The 17,013-nt window shown below is 62.6% G+C and overlaps 1 protein-coding gene across 2 annotated transcripts in view; it reads right to left on the bottom strand.

Annotated features, from left to right (window-relative positions):
* CACNA1S (calcium voltage-gated channel subunit alpha1 S) overlaps window positions 1–17,013 on the bottom strand; it is a 60,443-nt gene that overhangs the window by 7,420 nt on the left and 36,010 nt on the right. Inside the window, exons 20-34 of one of the 2 annotated variants that reach the window (XM_060126491.1) lie at window positions 16,617–16,723; window positions 16,116–16,203; window positions 15,756–15,863; window positions 13,627–13,679; window positions 13,267–13,413; window positions 12,816–13,017; window positions 12,268–12,426; window positions 10,870–10,980; window positions 10,065–10,148; window positions 4,298–4,354; window positions 3,383–3,511; window positions 3,195–3,260; window positions 2,448–2,539; window positions 1,699–1,858; window positions 617–744 (exon numbers count right to left, since the gene is read on the bottom strand). In XM_060126491.1, the coding sequence (XP_059982474.1) occupies window positions 617–744; window positions 1,699–1,858; window positions 2,448–2,539; window positions 3,195–3,260; window positions 3,383–3,511; window positions 4,298–4,354; window positions 10,065–10,148; window positions 10,870–10,980; window positions 12,268–12,426; window positions 12,816–13,017; window positions 13,267–13,413; window positions 13,627–13,679; window positions 15,756–15,863; window positions 16,116–16,203; window positions 16,617–16,723 (1,691 nt within the window). The remainder of the gene's footprint in view (window positions 1–616; window positions 745–1,698; window positions 1,859–2,447; window positions 2,540–3,194; window positions 3,261–3,382; window positions 3,512–4,297; window positions 4,355–10,064; window positions 10,149–10,869; window positions 10,981–12,267; window positions 12,427–12,815; window positions 13,018–13,266; window positions 13,414–13,626; window positions 13,680–15,755; window positions 15,864–16,115; window positions 16,204–16,616; window positions 16,724–17,013) is intronic. The other variant, XM_060126500.1, reaches the window with a different exon arrangement.

Below are 17,013 nucleotides of genomic sequence, written 5' to 3'. Positions count from 1 at the left end.
CAGGGGCTGGTACGGAGCTGGAGACCGTGTCATAGGTTGGGAGATTAAGTGAGATAATGCACGTCGTGGTTGGCACAGCACCTGACACCTGGGAAACAGTCATCGAATGTGAGCTCATTACCTTCTTAGAAAGAAGGTAAGGCAGCTGTGCTTCCCAGCGTTAAAGTGCACCCGAACGCCCCGAGGGCCAGGTTAACGGCAATGCAGATTCTGATTCCGTCATTCTGGGGTGAGGCCGGGGAGGTGGGGGCGGGGTGGGCTCTGCATCTTTATAGAGCTCAGCTTCTTGGTCAGTGGACCACACTCTGAGTAGCCGGGGCCTAAACTGCCTGGGGAGGTAGTGAGTTCCCTGCTCCTAGAAGCATCCAAGCGAAGCTGGATGACCATCTCCCAATAAAGGCGAGGGGGCTTCTGCCCTGGGAGGCTGTAGGATCCCTCCCAACGCTGAGGAACTCCAAGTCTCTGTTCCGGGCCCTCGGATAATAAAGGGAGGGGCAGCCCTCTCCTCGTCGTTAGACTGGAGAATGACTCGCTGTCGGACTCCAGGACGGGGTCTAGACCAGAGGAGTGGATGGTTGAGGGAGGGCCCAGCACAGAGCCTGCAGGAGGGACTCACTTAGCCTCTGGGTCATACTCTGCCCAGATGGCCTTGAATTCGTCCAGGTGATGAGGGCCTAGGATGGACCAGTCCCGTGTGAGGTAGTCAAAGTTGTCCATGATGACAGCCACAAAGAGGTTGATGATCTGCAGGAGGAGAACCGTGGGTTCCCTGCTCGGAAAGGCAGGTGGCACAGGGGGCAGGGCGGGGGGAATGGGGGCATCCACGGGGTCTGGGGTACGTAGCTTCTCCTGCCTGGGCCCTGCCTCCGAGCCCTTCTGGTGACTACATCCCGCACACGAGCAGCCTGTGTCACTGCTCCGGCCCACGCGGTGTCCACTGCCGGGGCTCCTGGGGTTCATCCTTAAAAATCCCAACCTCAGCCTCTCGTCTGCCCCCCAGAGGGACGCTGGTCTCCCCCTGTGCCGCTCTTGTCTGTCCTGTACTGTGGGGTGTCCCTTTGAAATGCAAGGTGGCACTCAGTGAGCGCCTTCAGGGCTAAGGCTGTGTCCTGTTTGCCTTTCTGTCCCCTGCACTGAGCCCAGGGAACGTTAGACGCTCAAGCAAGCGCCTTAGTGAACATAGAAAAGAAAAAGAGTGAAGAGCGAGGGCCTGGGGCTGGGGGCTCTTTGTCCCCCGCGAGTGCAGACAGCAGCCCTGGAGCCTCAAAGCCACCTGTGCTCTGTTTCCGACCCCACTGCTACCTCCTTCGGGACCTCGTTTCAGGAGTCTCAGCCTCCTCACTGGGGGGCAACCGCCTCTTCCAGGGAAGAGAGAGGGGCGAACGGCTTTACTCTGTTTTAGGGTAGAACCTCACTAAATTCTTTTGATTACCAATCGCTAACAACAACAGCAAAAAAGGGCCAAGCTCTTAGCAACTCCTCTGGAGCAGGCAAACGCACTCGGAAAACTCAGCCACGCCCAGGATGACCAGAACAGGGACACCCTAGCCAGAGTCCCGTCTCCTGAGTCCCTGAGCTATAGGTCCCTGGAGAGACAGAGGCGACGGGAGGCGGCGGGTGTGTGTGTGTGCGCGTGTGTGTGTCACCCTGCCTCAGCGCATGTCCCCGCAGCCCGGCCGCCCCGCCCTCGGGCCTCACCAGGAAGGCACAGAGCATATAGAAGCTGATGAAGTAGTAGTAGGCGAAGTCGGTGCCACAGGTGCGCTCCTCCCCCGGGGCGTAGTCCGACTCGGGGTCGCACAGCTGGCCGTAGCTGCAGGCCAGCAGGATCTCCTGCCACGCCTCACCCGTGGCACACCTGGAAGGCAGGGCGCCGTGCGCCTCTCACTCTGGGCAGCGGCGGAGAGCAGGGCGTCGGGGGGAGCGGGCCGAGCGCCCCTGAGGACCCCGGGTTCACGTGCTGCCCAGTGTGAGCCAGGCCGCACTGCCCCCTGTGCTGCGTGCGGTCCCCCCCAACTCTACCCCTCGTAGGGCACCATAGGCAGGAACTGAACAAAGAAAGGGGGCTTCTCGGACAGAGGGACAAAATCAATCCAGGATTCAAGTCACCGCTGGGGCAGCAAGAGAGCAAGAGAGCTGACCCGGGGTCGGCGAGGCCTCCCCTCCCCACAAGGAACATTCGAGCTCCATCGCCCGCCTCAGTGCAATGAGGGTGGGGCGATCTGCGGGACCCCACTCAGGACCGGCTGCCTCGTTTTCGACCCCCAGGGCACAGTGGAGACGAGGGCCACTCGCGCAAAAACGATTTAAACAGCGGCTCTGGCTGTACGGGGTGAGCATCTGAAAAGGACAGCAGAGCCTTGGCGCTCCAGCGCGCTGGGCCCACACACATGAAGCCAGCCTGCCCGCGGACTAGGGGAGGGGTGGGGACAGCTGGGGCCTCTTGCCTGAAGAGCAGAAGCACGGCCTGGGGGAAGGTCTGGAAGTTGTTGTTCCGGTTGATCTGGGTCCCGTCCACCAGGGCAATCTTCCCGAGCATCTGCAGACCAGGAAGCACGCGACGGTGGCACCGGCATAGGTCTCCCCCGGCCCATCTCCCACTGCCCCCTACTTCCTCCAAATCCCCTCCACTTCAGGCCCCGTCAGACCTGAAGCCAGACGAGCTGGGCTGCAGTTGGCCCTCGAGCATCGCAGGGGTATAACTTTACAGTCAGCCCTTGGGCCCTCCGTATCCACGGATTCAAACAACCGCGTGGTACCGTGGTACCACGGTACGTATTTACCAAAAAAATCGCGTATACGTGGACATGCGCAGTTGAAACCTGTGTTGTTCGAGGGTCACCCGTATTATCAAGGTTGGGTGAAGTTCTTCTCCTCAAGCCAAAGAAATCTGGGGAGGTGGGCCAGTTGTCCTAACCAAAAGCTAGTCAGGGACTCAATGTGCTCCAGGAGATCGTAGGCAGAGACCACCCGAACCTCTGACGGGGCCCTGGAGAGCAATCTGGCCCTTGTCCGTCTGCCCACAAAGCCTCCCCCGCCTCCATGCCCCGCACTGCTTCTGCTTGACTATCGCTGCGCCGTCTGGGGACCACCTCCTCCTCTGGCCCTGCAGCTGAGCCCAGGGCTGCCGGGAGGCCAGACGGGGGAAGGGTCCAGCCTGCACGCCGGCCAGAGGCTCCCCTCCCGCCCCTCACCTGCATGCCGATGACGGCGTAGATAAAGAAGAGCATGACGATGAGCAGAGCCACGTAGGGCAGGGCCTGTGGGCGACGAACGGAGGCTCAGGGCGCAGGGCCCAGCCGCCTGCCCCGCAGCCCCGCCCTGCCGCCGTTCACGTTCACCGGGCCCCGCCCCCCGCGGCTGGGTGGGGGGGGCCGCACACCTGGAAGGACTTGATGAAGGTCCAGAGCAGCGTGCGCACGCCCTCGGCGCGGCTCAGCAGCTTGATCAGCCTCAGGACGCGGAACAGGCGGAAGAAGGCGCTGGAGATGCGGGCGCTCTCGTCGGGGTCCTGCGGGGCGCAGCCCCAGGATCAGTCTGGGGCCGGGGCAGGGGGTGAGGGCAGGCAGGCGGGGCGGGGCAGAGTGTGCGTACGAGTCGTGCTGGGGGGACTCCCAGCCCGCCCCGCGGCCCCTGCTGAGCACTCGTGCTGGCCCTCGGGGGCCTGCAACGCTGGTGGTGACGCGGGCTGGGCGCCAAGCAGCGCGCTGAGTGGACGGCGATTCTGCCCCCGGCTCTCCTGGGGCTCCTGCCTCATCCCACCTCCTCCCCGAGCTGCCGCTCAGCCGAGGACCCTGGCAGCTCTCCCGCCCCTCCCCTAGTGTCCACCCAGTGCAAAGTCTCCCAGAAGCTCAGCTGCTCTGCGCCATCAATTCAGTGGCCACACCCTGCCCCGCACAGGGCTGTCCCAAGCCGGGAGGCCTCTGCCCACGTGCCAGCCTTAGACACTGGATGACTCCGGCCAGGGAGAGCCCCCTGCCCGGCGTCCCGTGTCCCCACAGGCTTGGTGCTGGTGACCTGTCACTAAGGTTCTGTATCAGCCAGTTCTCTCTGGATGTTGCCATCAGCACAGAGGCCCTGTTTCCCAGGGCTCCGAGAAAGCCACTGCATCCATGCACATTCGAGTAGCACAGAGCTCCCCCCGCCCGCCGTCCCCACCCGGAGCCTCTGGGGCCTGCCTGGGGCAGGGGGCCCTGAGCGCGTCTGCCCCATGCAGTCCAGCGGCCAGGCCCGAGCATGCATGCTGCAGGGCGGAGCTGGCGGGCGAGCCCTGCAGGCTCATGCAGCCTGGAATTACAACGTCCCCGCAGCTGCCACCCAGGCAATACAGTCCCCCGCTGGAGGCCAGGAAAGTCTGTGGAGAGAGAGAGGAGGGGGCGGGGGGGAGAGGAGGGACACGGTGGGAGGGCGGTGAGGAGAGGCGTCAGACAGGACAGGCCACGTAAGAGCTAAAGAGAGAACGAGGCAGAGAGGCAGGGGGTGGGAGGCCCCTAGTGGCTGCCGGCCAGCGTCGGGCGGGTGGGTGTTGAGGACAGAGCTATGGGGACAGTGAGGCCACAGGCTGGGGGCAACGGAGCCAGGAGAGGAGGGGAGACCGAAGACGGGCAGGTCCCTTCTCGCCCCCAAGATGCAACCTGTGTGTCTGGCGTCTGTGGTGCTGGGGCCGTAGGGGGGTGGCACGTGGGAAAGTACGTGCGCTCATGGTCACGAGGGGAGTCACACCCCTGTCTCCTGAGTCCAGGGGTGCTGGCCAGCTCCCTTGTGCTGCTGAGGCCCTTACCGGGGTCCCATCCTCTGTGGCAAAGGCCCTCTGGGGGAGTCTGAGACCCCCCAGCAGATGCATCTCTGCCCCCCCCAGCCCCCCACCTGGGAGCAGGACCTAGACTTCCATCTCAGGGCCAGGCTCTTAAAGGGTGGGCACGGGGGGCGGGGAGCAGCCTTTGTTCCTGTTTCCTCTGAGCTCCTCCCTTGGGCCACATCTCAGGAGAAGCCCTGTTTCTGGAGTCCTGGGATGGGGAATCATTGCTTTATCTCCTAATGACTTGTGGGGGGACTGGTTCCCAGTATGCTCTTTCCCCACCAAGCAGCATTCTCCGGGGCAACTTTCATCTGGGACACTGGTTCTCAGCCCAGGGTGGGCATCAGAATGCTGGGTCCCCACCCCAGCCGAGTAAGTCAGCTCCTGGGGCCTGGGCCTGGCTTCCGGGTGTGAATGCACCCCAGGTGATCTCACGTGCAGCCCGGGGTGACAAGCCACGTTCCAGGCCCGTGCGGCCAACGTGGTACCACCAGCCACACGTGGCTCTTTGGGTTACAGTGAAAATTACACAGACTTAGAAATTCATCTCCTCAGTTGCACTGGCCACGTTTCAAGCGCCCAGTAGACACTTGCGGCTCATGGCTACTGCACTGGAGAGAGCAGAACCGGGACTGCAGAGAGTGCTAACGGACGCTGCCGCCCTAGTCTGCTCCCTGGTTTATACGACAGGAATATAAATCCGCATTTTAATTCAAAGTCTTAACACGACTTCAAGCAAACAGTCCTGGTTAGGGGCATCTGCTGTCCCTAAAAACCAAAAGGTGAGCAGTGACGCCCTCGGCCCCCCTGCACCAAAGAAACTGCCCTGATTAACCCCAGACTCCCCGGCACAGACCTCAAAACTCCAAGAAGTAATTTGTCATTTGAGCTGAGACTGCGCTGGTGAGAAGAGCTGCTCTCAGACCCTGGGGCCTTTGGGGGGCTATTTCCCAGCAGGTGCCCCGGTTTGCCCGGAAGGCAGCCTGCCCCCCTCGGCCCCACCCCCTCCGGGCCTGCTTGGGTATGGGATGCTGTTCCCCACGCCCCTCCTCCCCGCTGCCCCTGGCAGGCACTCTGGGGGCAGGGGGGAGGGGAATGCCTTGTGACTTCAACCTCTGGCTCCGGGATCTGCCCCTCCCTGTCCCCTGCTCCCCTCCTTCACCCGGCAGCCACCTCAGCTTCAGATCCTCAGCGAGGCCACCTGGAGGGCTCCACCTCTGGGATCCTGCCCTCTGGCAGAACCCTCCCCCCCCACACCCCGCCGCCCACGCCCTGCTGCTTTTCATCCCACCCCCAGGCCTCATCCCCTCCGTCTCTCCTGGGCCAGCTCCTGGGCTCACATACTGGCTACTTGTACTGAGACCCAACGAGCCGGCCCTCAAGACCGCAACGATCCTGGTATCTGACTCCTTGTTCCAGGCCTCAGGGCTGCCAAGCATGACTCCAGGGAGAAACTGGGCACTCGCCACCACCCCCATCCCCCCGCCCAGACTCAGACCCCTGCGTCCTGGCAGTGTGGCAGCCCCATCGGCTTCCTGCCGTGGGTTCATGACAGCAGCTGTCCCTCAGAGGCAAGTCACACTGTCACACCCACCGCCCTCCCTCCCCGAGGACTCTGCCCGCTCCTCAGATGCCCTCAAGGCACCCAGCATGGACGCCGCCTGCCCGCCTCCCCCACACCCTGCCCCCTTTCACACGCTTCTGTCTTACACTCATCTTTTCCCAGGGCTCTGAATCGCATCCTTTCTACCTCCTGTGAGACCCTAACAGTTTCCTCAGCGGTCTCTTCCCTCCTCCATGCTGGCTCCACCCACAGCCTCCGCCTCCTCAAAATGAACGGGAGAAAATATTTGCAAACGAAGCGACTGACAAAGGATTAATCTCCAAAATATACAGGCAGCTCATGCAGCTCAATAACAAAAAAACAAACAACCCAATCCAAAAATGGGCAGAAGACCTAAACAGACATTTCTCCCAAGAAGATATACAGATGGCCAAGAAGCACATGAAAGGATGCTCAACGTCACTAATCATTAGAGAAATGCAAATCAAAACTACAACGAGGTATCTACCTGACACCACTCAGAATGGCCATCATCAAAAAATCTACAAACAGTGAATGCTGGAGAGGGTGTGGAGAGAAGGGAACCCTCTTGCACTGCTGGTGGGAATGTAAATTGATACAGCCACTGTGGAGAACAGTATGGAGGTTCCTTAAAAAACTAAAAATAGAGCTACCATATGACCCAGCAATCCCACTACTGGGCATATACCTGAGAAAACCATAATTCAAAAAGAGTCATGTACCACAATGTTCATTGCAGCTCTATTTACAATAGCCAGGACATGGAAGCAACCTAAGTGTCCATCGACAGATGAGTGGATAAAGAAGATGTGGCACATATATACAATGGAATGTTACTCAGCCCTAAAAAAAACCAAAATTGAGTTATTTGTAGTGAGGTGGATGGACCTCGAGTCTGTCATACAGAGTGAAGTAAGTCAGAAAAAGAAAAACAAATACCATATGCTAACACATATATATGGAACCTTAAAAAAAAAAAAGGTTCTGAAGAACCTAGGGGCAGGACGGGAATAAAGACGCAGACGTAGAGAATGGACTTGAGGACACGGAGAGGGGGAAGTGTAAGCTGGGACGAAGTGAGAGAGTGGCATGGACATATATACACTACCAAATATAAAATAGATAGCTAGTGGGAAGCAGCCGCATAGCACAGGGTGATCAGCTCGGTGCTTTGTGACCACCTAGAGGGGTGGGATAGGGAGGGTGGCGGGGAGACGCAAGAGGGAGGGAATATGGGGATATATGTTTACATATACCTGATTCACTTTGGTATTATCACTTTGTTATATAGCAGAAACTAACACACCACTGTGAAGCAATTATACTCCAACAAAGATGTTAAAAAAGAAAAACACTGAAGGGGGTCTGCTGCCCTCTAGTAACCGCCTCCCCCCAGACTCCGGTGAAGCTGTTTCCTGAACTGGCCGCCGTGATTTCCCGGCCCTGCAGCCCCCGCTCCATCCTTGTAACTGGCTGCAGTTCCCCAGTCTGCTGTCTGTCACCCCGCAGCTCACGGTGGCTCTCTGGTCCCAAGCCCCGTGGCCTCGCCAGCTGGAACCCTGTGGATCCTCAACCCCCCAGGCTTCGGCCACCCGCTCCCTTCCTTGATGGGGCGGCTGCCACGTTCTGGAGTCAGTGACCCTCGGTTCCTAGCCTGCGTTTCCAATGACGCGCGGCTCGTCTGCACGCGCACACCAGCACCCAAACCCCAGCACCAGAGCAGAATCGTGGAGGTGGCCCCCCATCCTTCTTCTCCTCGGGATACTGAGTCTCCTCGACGCCTTCCTTCCCGGGGCCCTGGGCGGCACTCACCTCGCCCCGCTGCACCTCCCAGAGCCGCGAGCTTGTCCTTACGTCCACCCCGACTCTCACGGAACCCCTCGTGCTCGGGGGGCGAACTGCCGTCCCCAGAGCCAGCCCTCCCCGGGACACAGGGTCTCCTGCCCTCTCACCCAAGGGCTTAGCTCCTGCAGTCGCCCCGGTACTGCCTGATCCTCCCAAGAGCCCAGGATGTGCTCTAATTTCTCCCATTTTCAAGAAAACTCTCCTAGGCTGCATGCTCTCCTCCACCTTCTAAGCCATTTCTCTTCGTAGCAAAAAGAGAGAACTGTCCAGGCTCACAGCCTGCCCTGCCTCTCCTCAGCCCACTCCAGCCGGGCGTTCTCCCCCAGAGTCCCGTGAGACTGTCGGGCCGGGCTCCCGGGAGGGACACCACCGGGCGCGGCCTCCGGACCTTCGCTCTCTAAATACCCTCTTCTCTCCGTGGCTGGTCTCACCCCCTCCCATGACTCTAAATGCCAGTTCCTCCAGTAGTCTCCGATTTAGATCTCCAGCCTGAGCAGCCTCTGCGCGCCAGGGTCATGTCTCCATTCGGATGCCCTGCGAGCGTCCTGAGTTGTCACGCCCCAAGCGGGACTCTTGGTTTCCGCCCCACGCCTGCTCCTCTGGGAGTTGGCACGTCACAGCAAATGGAAGCTCCGTTTCTTGGGCAAAATCCTTGTACTCACCGTGGATTCGTTTTCCTCTCACCCTGAATCAAGCTCATCAGCAAATACTATCGGCTCAGTGCTCCAAGCAGCTCCGGTTGCTGGCTACTTCTCCTCTCCTGACCGCCCCCCGCGTGGCCCTTAGTGTCCCCTACAGCTTGCTGTCAGCACAGCAGCCCAAGGGATCCTCTGAGAACTGAGGTCAGACCAGGTGTACACGCCCCCGGGGCTCTCATCACCCCACAGAACAGAACCCAGGATCAGAAGCGTGGCTCTCCAGGGCCGACGCCATCCGGCCCCCGCCCTCTCTCTGAGCTCACCTCGCCGCTCACCCCTCACCCAGCCGCCAGGCCTCCCGCTGGTCCTCAGCCGGCCCACGTGCTCCTAGCTCCCTACCCAGGCCTGCGCACTCCCCACCTCACCCCCCACCCCCCGCACGGCCCACCCTGTGCTCCATGCAGGGCTGTGCTCAGTACCACCGACGCTACCTCCCATTCCCTTCTGTCGAAGGCTCCACCTGCTTGATTTCTCTTCATCACACGCGCTGGCCGCACCGGCCACGCGACAGATCACTTGCACTATCCGTTTGCACCCCGCCCCGGTGCTCTCGTTCTTTGCTGTCCCTCTAGCCCGTGGGAGGCGCTCAGTATTTGAGGAGGAGATGAACCACCGCCCTCCCACACTGTGCCCCCTGCTTGCAGCCGCTCTCACCTCCCGCCCTTCGCCTCCAGGGTAACGCTTTAGAAGCGTAGCTTCATCCTTCCACGGCCCTGTTCAGAGACCTCCAGCGGCGCCCACGCTGCCGGCTACACAAGGTCTGCACGCTCGTGTGCTTCTACCAAGCGACCTCTCCGCGCGCCCCGAACCTTCCGTTCATTCGTCTCCCTCCGGCGCCCTTGCGGCAGCAGCCCTGCCTGTGCCGCGTGCTCCCACCTCCCTTTCCTTCAGGAACCCCTTCACATGACGCCACCCCCACGGAGCCTTCCCTGACCACGCCACCCAGGGACGACCTCTCTCTTCCACCGTGCCGCTTGCTGTGGGCCGCCTGGCACACTCACTGCCTGGAATCTGAGGTGTCTGTCTGCTGTACAGGATTTGTAACCTGGGGTGACGGGCTGCACACGCAGCAGGTACCCCGCAAGGGTCTGTGGCCTCAGCCCCACCCCAGCAATGGCTGTGTCCACCCGGTACTCACGTCAATCTCACTGAGGATGACGTCGATGATGCTGCCGATGACAATCAGGAAGTCAAACACATTCCAGGGGTCCCCAAAATAGCCCTGGGGGAGGGGTCCGGGGTGAGCTGTGGAGGGGAGGGGCTGGGGTCCCCAAAATAGCCCTAGGGGAGGGGCCCGGGGTGAGCTGTGGAGGGGAGGGGCTGGGGTCCCCAAAATAGCCCTGGAGGAGGGGCCCGGGGTGAGCTGTGGAGGGGAGGGGCTCAGAGGCCAGCAGAGTGCAGTGGTCCCTGTCGGGGGGATGCAGAACTGCAGGGCCAGGCAGGGCTGGGCCAAGATGCCACTTCCCACGGGTGTTCCAGGGCCCCACCCACTCCCGCTCCCCTCCCCTTGCCTCCCCTCCCTCCAGAGCATAAAGTGGTCCAAGGGGAGGGCGGTGTGCCTGGGAACTCAGGATTTGGGGTCCTGGTCTGCACGGGGAAGTCCTTCGTCCCCCGCTTGAAGCCCAGTCCAGTCTGGCCTCGCAGGCAGACCTGACACGGGGGTCGCGGGTGGGGAGTGGACGTGGAACCCAGGACACAGCAGGACGCTCCCTGGCCCGGGGGCTGCTCTTCAGAGGCTTAAGGGTAACGGGGCCACGAGACAGGCTCAAGGAAGGGCGGGGCAGGGGCAGCCGCATCTAGTCCTGCCGGCCACTTCTGGCAGCCTGAGCCGCCTGCCTGCCCCGGGCTGAGCAGGCTGGGAGCAGAAATGCCGGAGGTAGGGCGTCCTGTAGGACGGGGTGAGAGGGCTCCATGGGAAGGCCTCATCCTGCCGCGGGACTCACCCTGGCCTTGAAGGCCATGAGCTTGAGGACCATCTCCACCGTGAAGATGGTGGTGAAGGCCACGTTGAGGATGTCTGAGATGTGGTCCATCTGCTCCGACTGGTTGTAGTGCTGCGGAGGCACAGGGAGGGGCTGGGGGCCGGCTCTGCCCCTCGGGGAGACACCCCCAGAGCCCTGCTTTCTTCCTCGGGGCCCCTGCCCACCTTCCTTTAACCTCAGAAAACTAGAGCCCGCTCCGGCAACGTGCAGAATCCTACCAGGTCCACGGCCACGCCCTCTCCCCTCGACGGACCGTGAGGGGAGGCGGAGGGGGCCGACCCTGGTCTTGTGGGCAGGGTCATCCACACATGTCTGTTCCTGGAGGCCAGGAGGGAGGCCCCGCAGCAGGGCTCTGTGAGCGGCTCCCCCGAGCCGTTTGGGCACAGGACCAGGAGGGAAGACCCCTGGTGCGAGGCTGGGACTGCCACCACCTGCAGGTGGCACCTGAGATCACCAGGCTCCCACGCCTGCAAGCTAGCCCGGGACCCCGAGGCACCCCGAGCAACGCCCGCAGCCGGCTTGAGCCTCCCCTGTGACCCTCCTGAAATCGACGTCCTTGTAACATTTCCCAGGAATCTCTCAGCCTTCTTAGAATAGAGTTGACACGACCCCACTTCCTCCACAAAACCTTCCCAGGTAGTAGAAGGATCTGGCGTCTCCCCTGCCCCACCCCGTCTTGGCAAGACTTCCTGACTCTGCTGCCCAGCTCAGGCCCCCACGTGAGCCGCGGCTCGTGGACCCCTGTCCGCGCTGGGCCCGCTGGCTCCGTGACTCCCTCCCCAGACCCTCCCCACCGGCAACGTGGGGTCGTGTGGTTGCCAGTGGCTGGGGCTCCGGGGCCGGGGAGCCTTGCTGTGTGATCCCGTTTACGCGGGGCGCTAGGGATCAGGTGCTTGGTTAAGGCTTGAGAAGGACGCTGCGGATGTGACGCGTCTGTAAAGTGTGTCATCTCCTCGGAGGCACCCGTTCTGTGAATATTACATCCCCTCTTCTCGGGACCGGAGCTGACATTGCGGCCTTCTCCCCCATCAGGGCAACAGCAGAAGCAGAACAGAGGCGGCGCCCTGCGCTTCCCGCACAGCCCCACCCTCCTGCGCAGCCGCCTCCGGGCCCCAGAGCAGCCACAGCCCCGTGTGCGCTTGAGTCACGGACCCGATGAACCGCTGAGGGCCTGGCCCCCGGGCCGGCGTCCAGTCCACCTCCCTGCCCACGTGGCACCTCAGCACGGTGCCTGGCGCAGAGCAGGTGCCAGGAGAGTCTCCTGGGGGTAGTCAGCCTGGAGCCCCGCTCCCCCTGCCCTGCCCAGGCCCTGGCCCGCTGGGCGCTGGTCTCGGGGGACCTGGTCCCCGGGGGCCTTACCTGCATGCCCAGGCAGATGGTGTTGAGCATGATGAGGGCGAACATTAGGTACTCGAAGTAGGAGGAGGTGACGATGTACCACACCTGGTACTGGCATGGGTTTTTGGGGATGTAGCACTTCAGGGGGCGGGCCTTCAGGGCGTACTGCACGCACTGGCGCTGAGACGAGACGCGATGGGCGGGTCAGTGCCCGGGGCCGCCTCCCCCCCTTCCACGTCCACGCCCACAGGCTGGAGGGGCCCTGAATTCAGCAGGCCAAGGGCCTCTGCTGGGCTGTCGAGGGGAAGAGTTCCGCTGGGCCGGATTCCCCTGGAACCATCACAGCCCATTTCTAGCACGGCTCTCACCCAGCCCAGGGGCTCTGGGCATCACGGCGGGTCCACAGGAGACCCCACCCGACCACCGTGTGCTGCTTCAGGTGGGAGATGGGTCGGAGGTGGGACTGGGCACCCAAGGGAGGGTCTGGGATCACCCCCTGCCCAAGGGCCCTTTTCCCTGGCCTGAGCCTCGGCCCGGTGGGCGGGGGGCCTGGAGCAGCGGCCCAGCACCTGGTTCTTGTTCAGCTCGCAGTTCTTGTACTCGGTCTCCCCCTGCTCCTGGAAGGTGACGATGACGAAGCCCACGAAGATGTTCATCATGAAGAAGGCGATGAGGATGATGTAGACGATGAAGAAGACGGCCATCTCCGGGCGCTCGTTGTACACGGGGCCCTTGTCCTCCTCGTGCGAGTCAATGGCTCTGTACAGCAGCCTGGGGTGGGCAGAGGACACAGGGGTGGGTGCTGGGCTGGGCGGGGTGCGCTGGCTTCCCCCAGTCACCGGGACAGAGAGGCCCACCCCGTGCCACCCCTGGTCGGGCTGTCTCTGGAGTGAGCGGTCGGCACCCCAGTCCCGTGCGCGCCCCGCGAGAGCCAGGGTGGCTGCCGAGCCCCGGCGGCGCCCGGCGTGCTGCATGTATACGTGGCCTCTGGCCGCGTGGCTGGGCCCCGCCCTCACTCACTCAGGCCACCCCTCGAAGGTGGACACCGTGAAGAGTGACATCATGGCCGAGAGCACGTTGTCGAAGTGGAAGTTGCTGTGCGTCCACTGGCGGGGGCGCAGCTCCACCTGCGTGGGGTCCCCGTCCTTGTACACATAGTAGTAGCCCCTGAGGCGGGGAGACGCGGTCACCGCACTGTGCTCGCGGGTCCCCCTCCGCGTCCTCTGGGCCCCGGGCGGCGAGTGTGAGGGAGGAGGGCAGGTCTGGACCGGGGACCCCTCCCGAGGTCACTCGAGGAAGGGGCTTCTGTGAGCCTGAGGGGCTCATCTTCCCAGTGGCCCCTGCGGAAGGGCCACCCTGCCACCCCCCGACCCCGCACACCTGCACTCCTCCTCTGTCATCTTGGACAAGTCATTGCAGCTGAAGAATTTCCCCTGCATCCAGGAGGGAGGGAGGGAGACAGGTTGTCATGGAGACAGGATGGAAAGATGGGGTGGAAGGGAGGAGGGAAGGCAGGGCCTGAGGGCAGCCTAACCGCGGGGGCAGGGCCCCAGGGTAGTCTGCATCAGGTCACTGTTCCCTCAGCCACCCGCGGGCTCCCCGCCAGGCGGACAGCTGTGAGGCTGGGAGCCAGCTCCTCAGACCATGAGCTTTGCTGAGTGCCCCAGGCTGGGCCTGAAGAAGGGAAGTACGGAGCCAGCTTGGCCTCTGCTTCCCTTCCCGCTCAGGAGCCCCTGCCCCTGCCCGCACTGCTGGGCTGCCCCACGCACCCCTTCCTTCTCAGGCCCTGGGGCGGTGCAGGGGTGGAGCCCAGCTGGGCCCGGATGACACATCTTCTCTCAAAATTGAGCAGGGGTCCCGGCATGCCCGCTCCCCCCAGGCTGAGTAGGGGAGCTCTGTGACCCCTCTGCTGACTGCAGCCCATGCGGTTTCTCCTTTGATTTACGTCGCATATTGGGCGCCCACGGAAGATTTTGTTTCAACCAAAGGAGTTGATTGCTAGGTCTGACTGTGGCTAAATTGTTTGAATCCATAGATGCTGGTCCGGGTCCCTCAAAGGTCGGGAGAGGGAAATGCCTTGGCCAGGGACACAGGAGCAGCTGAAGACACGGCCACCCTGTCACTGCAGGCTCTTGCCGTCCCTGCCACCTCCCCCTAATGTCACGGAGCAGAGGGTGAAGGTGAGGCAGGGGACGTTGGGGCAGGAGCCGGCAGAGGACGCTGCTGCCACTGGGCAGGCTTTTGGGCACTTGAAACCGAACACCCAATCTAGTACAGAAAGCAAATATAGTACGGATACGTGTGACCGGTGCATTACAAATCTGATGAAAACGCCACCTGTACCTGGCGTTTGACTATGATCCGGGCGGGCACTGGGGGTCTATCGATAAGAGACTCACACACACAGGGGGTGGGGGTGGGGGAGCAGCTGCTCGCTCATTCTTTGGGGGAGCGCGTCTTGGGGGCCCGGATGGGTGCCAGGGTGAGGATGAGTCCTGCAGAGACTCTGCCCTGAGGGGGTCCCAGGGCCCCCAGGCTGCAGAGGCAGAGGCTGGGGATGGGGCGGGGGGCGGCCCTGGCTGGAGCTGTGGGATAGGGCCGAGTGCAGGCCACCGTAAGCACCTGGTTTGGCGGCTAAGCTGTCTCCGTCCAGACACCCCTCCCGCCCCTCCAGGACAGAGACCAACAGGACCCGGTCCCCTATAGGTCCTCTGGGAGCCCCACCCTGATGGCCCTCCCCAAAGCCTGCCCCTGCCCACGGAGAGGGCCTTGTGGGGTTCGCTCCACAGCCCCCTCAAGCCCTAGCAGAGGCCCGGGCCCAGAGGAAATGCTCCATAAATGTTTGTTGAATGAATGAGTGATTGTAAGATGATGCCATTGTATGTCTAAGAATGACTGAGGTTACATAATCGGGATGGTGCTTTGCGGGTGGGAGCAGAGGGTCATGGAAGGAAGTGTCGTGAATGTGGGTGGCGCCCTCAGGTGTCCGTGTCTGTGTCCTGCAGGTGATCTAAGAGCCAGAGGCATCCGGAGGTTGGCCGCACAGAAGATGGCCTGTCGGGCTGATTGCCATGTGGGAACGAATAGCGGAGTTCTCCCAGGAAAGTGAGCACGGAAGCGGGGTGGCTTCCACATGTGAAACGACGGATCCCCACCCGCGGAAGCTTGCGGGAGACACACCTGCTGGCTCAGGGGGTGCGGAGGCTGGGGCGGGCGTGTCCTGGAGGGGGTGGAGAGCATGACAGCGGGCTGGGTGCTGGCAGGCCCGGCGGGGGGCGGGGGGGGGGAGCCAGTAAGACAGCAGGTGGCCCGCAGAGCCCCGGGGGCCAGGTGGCGCGTCACCTAGGAACCAGACTCAGGCTCTCGACGGCTTAGCCTTACCCCTATGCGTTCAGGACATCTGCCGTCACGGTTTGGGGCTCCCCTCCTTTAGAGGGAAACAGACCGGCTCTTGCCTCGGCCCGAGAGCTGGCAGCGGAGCTGGGGGAGTGAGGGCAGGAGGGGCTCACCTTGAAGAGCTGGACGCCGATGCAGGCGAACATGAACTGCAGGAGGGTGGTGACCAGGACGATGTTCCCGATGGTGCGGATGGCCACGAACACGCACTGCACCACGTGCTGGGGAGGGAGGCCGGTCGGCACCTCTCCCCTCCCCTCGCCGGCCCATGCCAGCCAGGGGACCCACAGGGCGCCAGCCTAGTCGCCTCCCGGCTTGTTGGGGGCAGAGAGGGGCCCATGGGGGCACGGCTTCCCAGCCACACCACACCCCCATTGGGCAGAGGGGATGGGACGGGCCCGGCAATGGCCGGGCTGACTGAGTGAGGCCTGGCAGCCCTGTTCTCCCCCCAGGGTCCCGCCGGCCCCTCTCACCTTCAGCCCTTTGGCTCTGTTGATGGCCCGGAGCGGTCGGAGTACCCTCAGCACCCTCAGGATTTTCACCACGGAGATGGTGCTAGACCTGGGGGGCAGCCTGCTCAGCCCTCCGCCTGCCACCGGCTCTCCGCACCCACGCCTGCCTCCCCCAGCTCCCCTTAAGCTCCGCCCCAGGACAGAGGCGCCTCCCGGCCCCTGGGCTGGTTTCCTCCAGGGCTGCCCACAGACCCTGTCTCTCCCATCAGACTGGAGTGCCCTGGGCACCGGGGCTGTGCTCCCCGTGGGGCTGTGGAGGGGACTCCCTGCTCCTGTCCGCATCCCCCCTGGTCTCCAGCACACGCTCTGCCCACCTAGCCTTGTCACTCAGTCCAGTTGGTGACAACCCAAGGGATCCCCCCACCCTGGCCAGTGGTCCCGAGAGACTGTCCCCTTGTGGCTCAGCGCCCACCAACCAACAGTGGCTGGGCTGCCACTCTGGGCCCCGGCTGCCCCGCTCACTCTAGTCCCATGGAGATGAGGGACACGGCCACCACCACCAGGTCCAGGATGTTGAAGTAGTTGCGGCAGAAGGAGCCCTTGTGCAGGAAGGCCCCATAGGTGGTCATCTGGGGAGAGAGGTGGCATCCTGGGTGGGGAGGACCCTGGGGACACTCCTTGCTGGGTCCTTAGGGCATTGCCCTGTTCTCTGCACCCGCCTCTGGGAGCACTGACACCTCTCATGGGCAGTGAGGCCAAGGGAGCCCTGGGTCTCCTTCCTTACCCAGCCACAGGGGGATGCCCTGCCCTCTGCTCTGCAAATTGATACAAATCTTCCTCTCCCTCCTCCCTCGAAAGCATCCTAGGCATGGTTGGGTCAGGCTGAACAGCCCGTCGAGGACTGAAGACCTTGCCCAGG

Source organism: Lagenorhynchus albirostris, chromosome 2 (genome assembly GCF_949774975.1).
Source record: "Lagenorhynchus albirostris chromosome 2, mLagAlb1.1, whole genome shotgun sequence".
Lineage (NCBI taxonomy): Eukaryota > Metazoa > Chordata > Mammalia > Artiodactyla > Delphinidae > Lagenorhynchus > Lagenorhynchus albirostris.
This window is presented reverse-complemented; position numbering and strand designations above follow the sequence as displayed.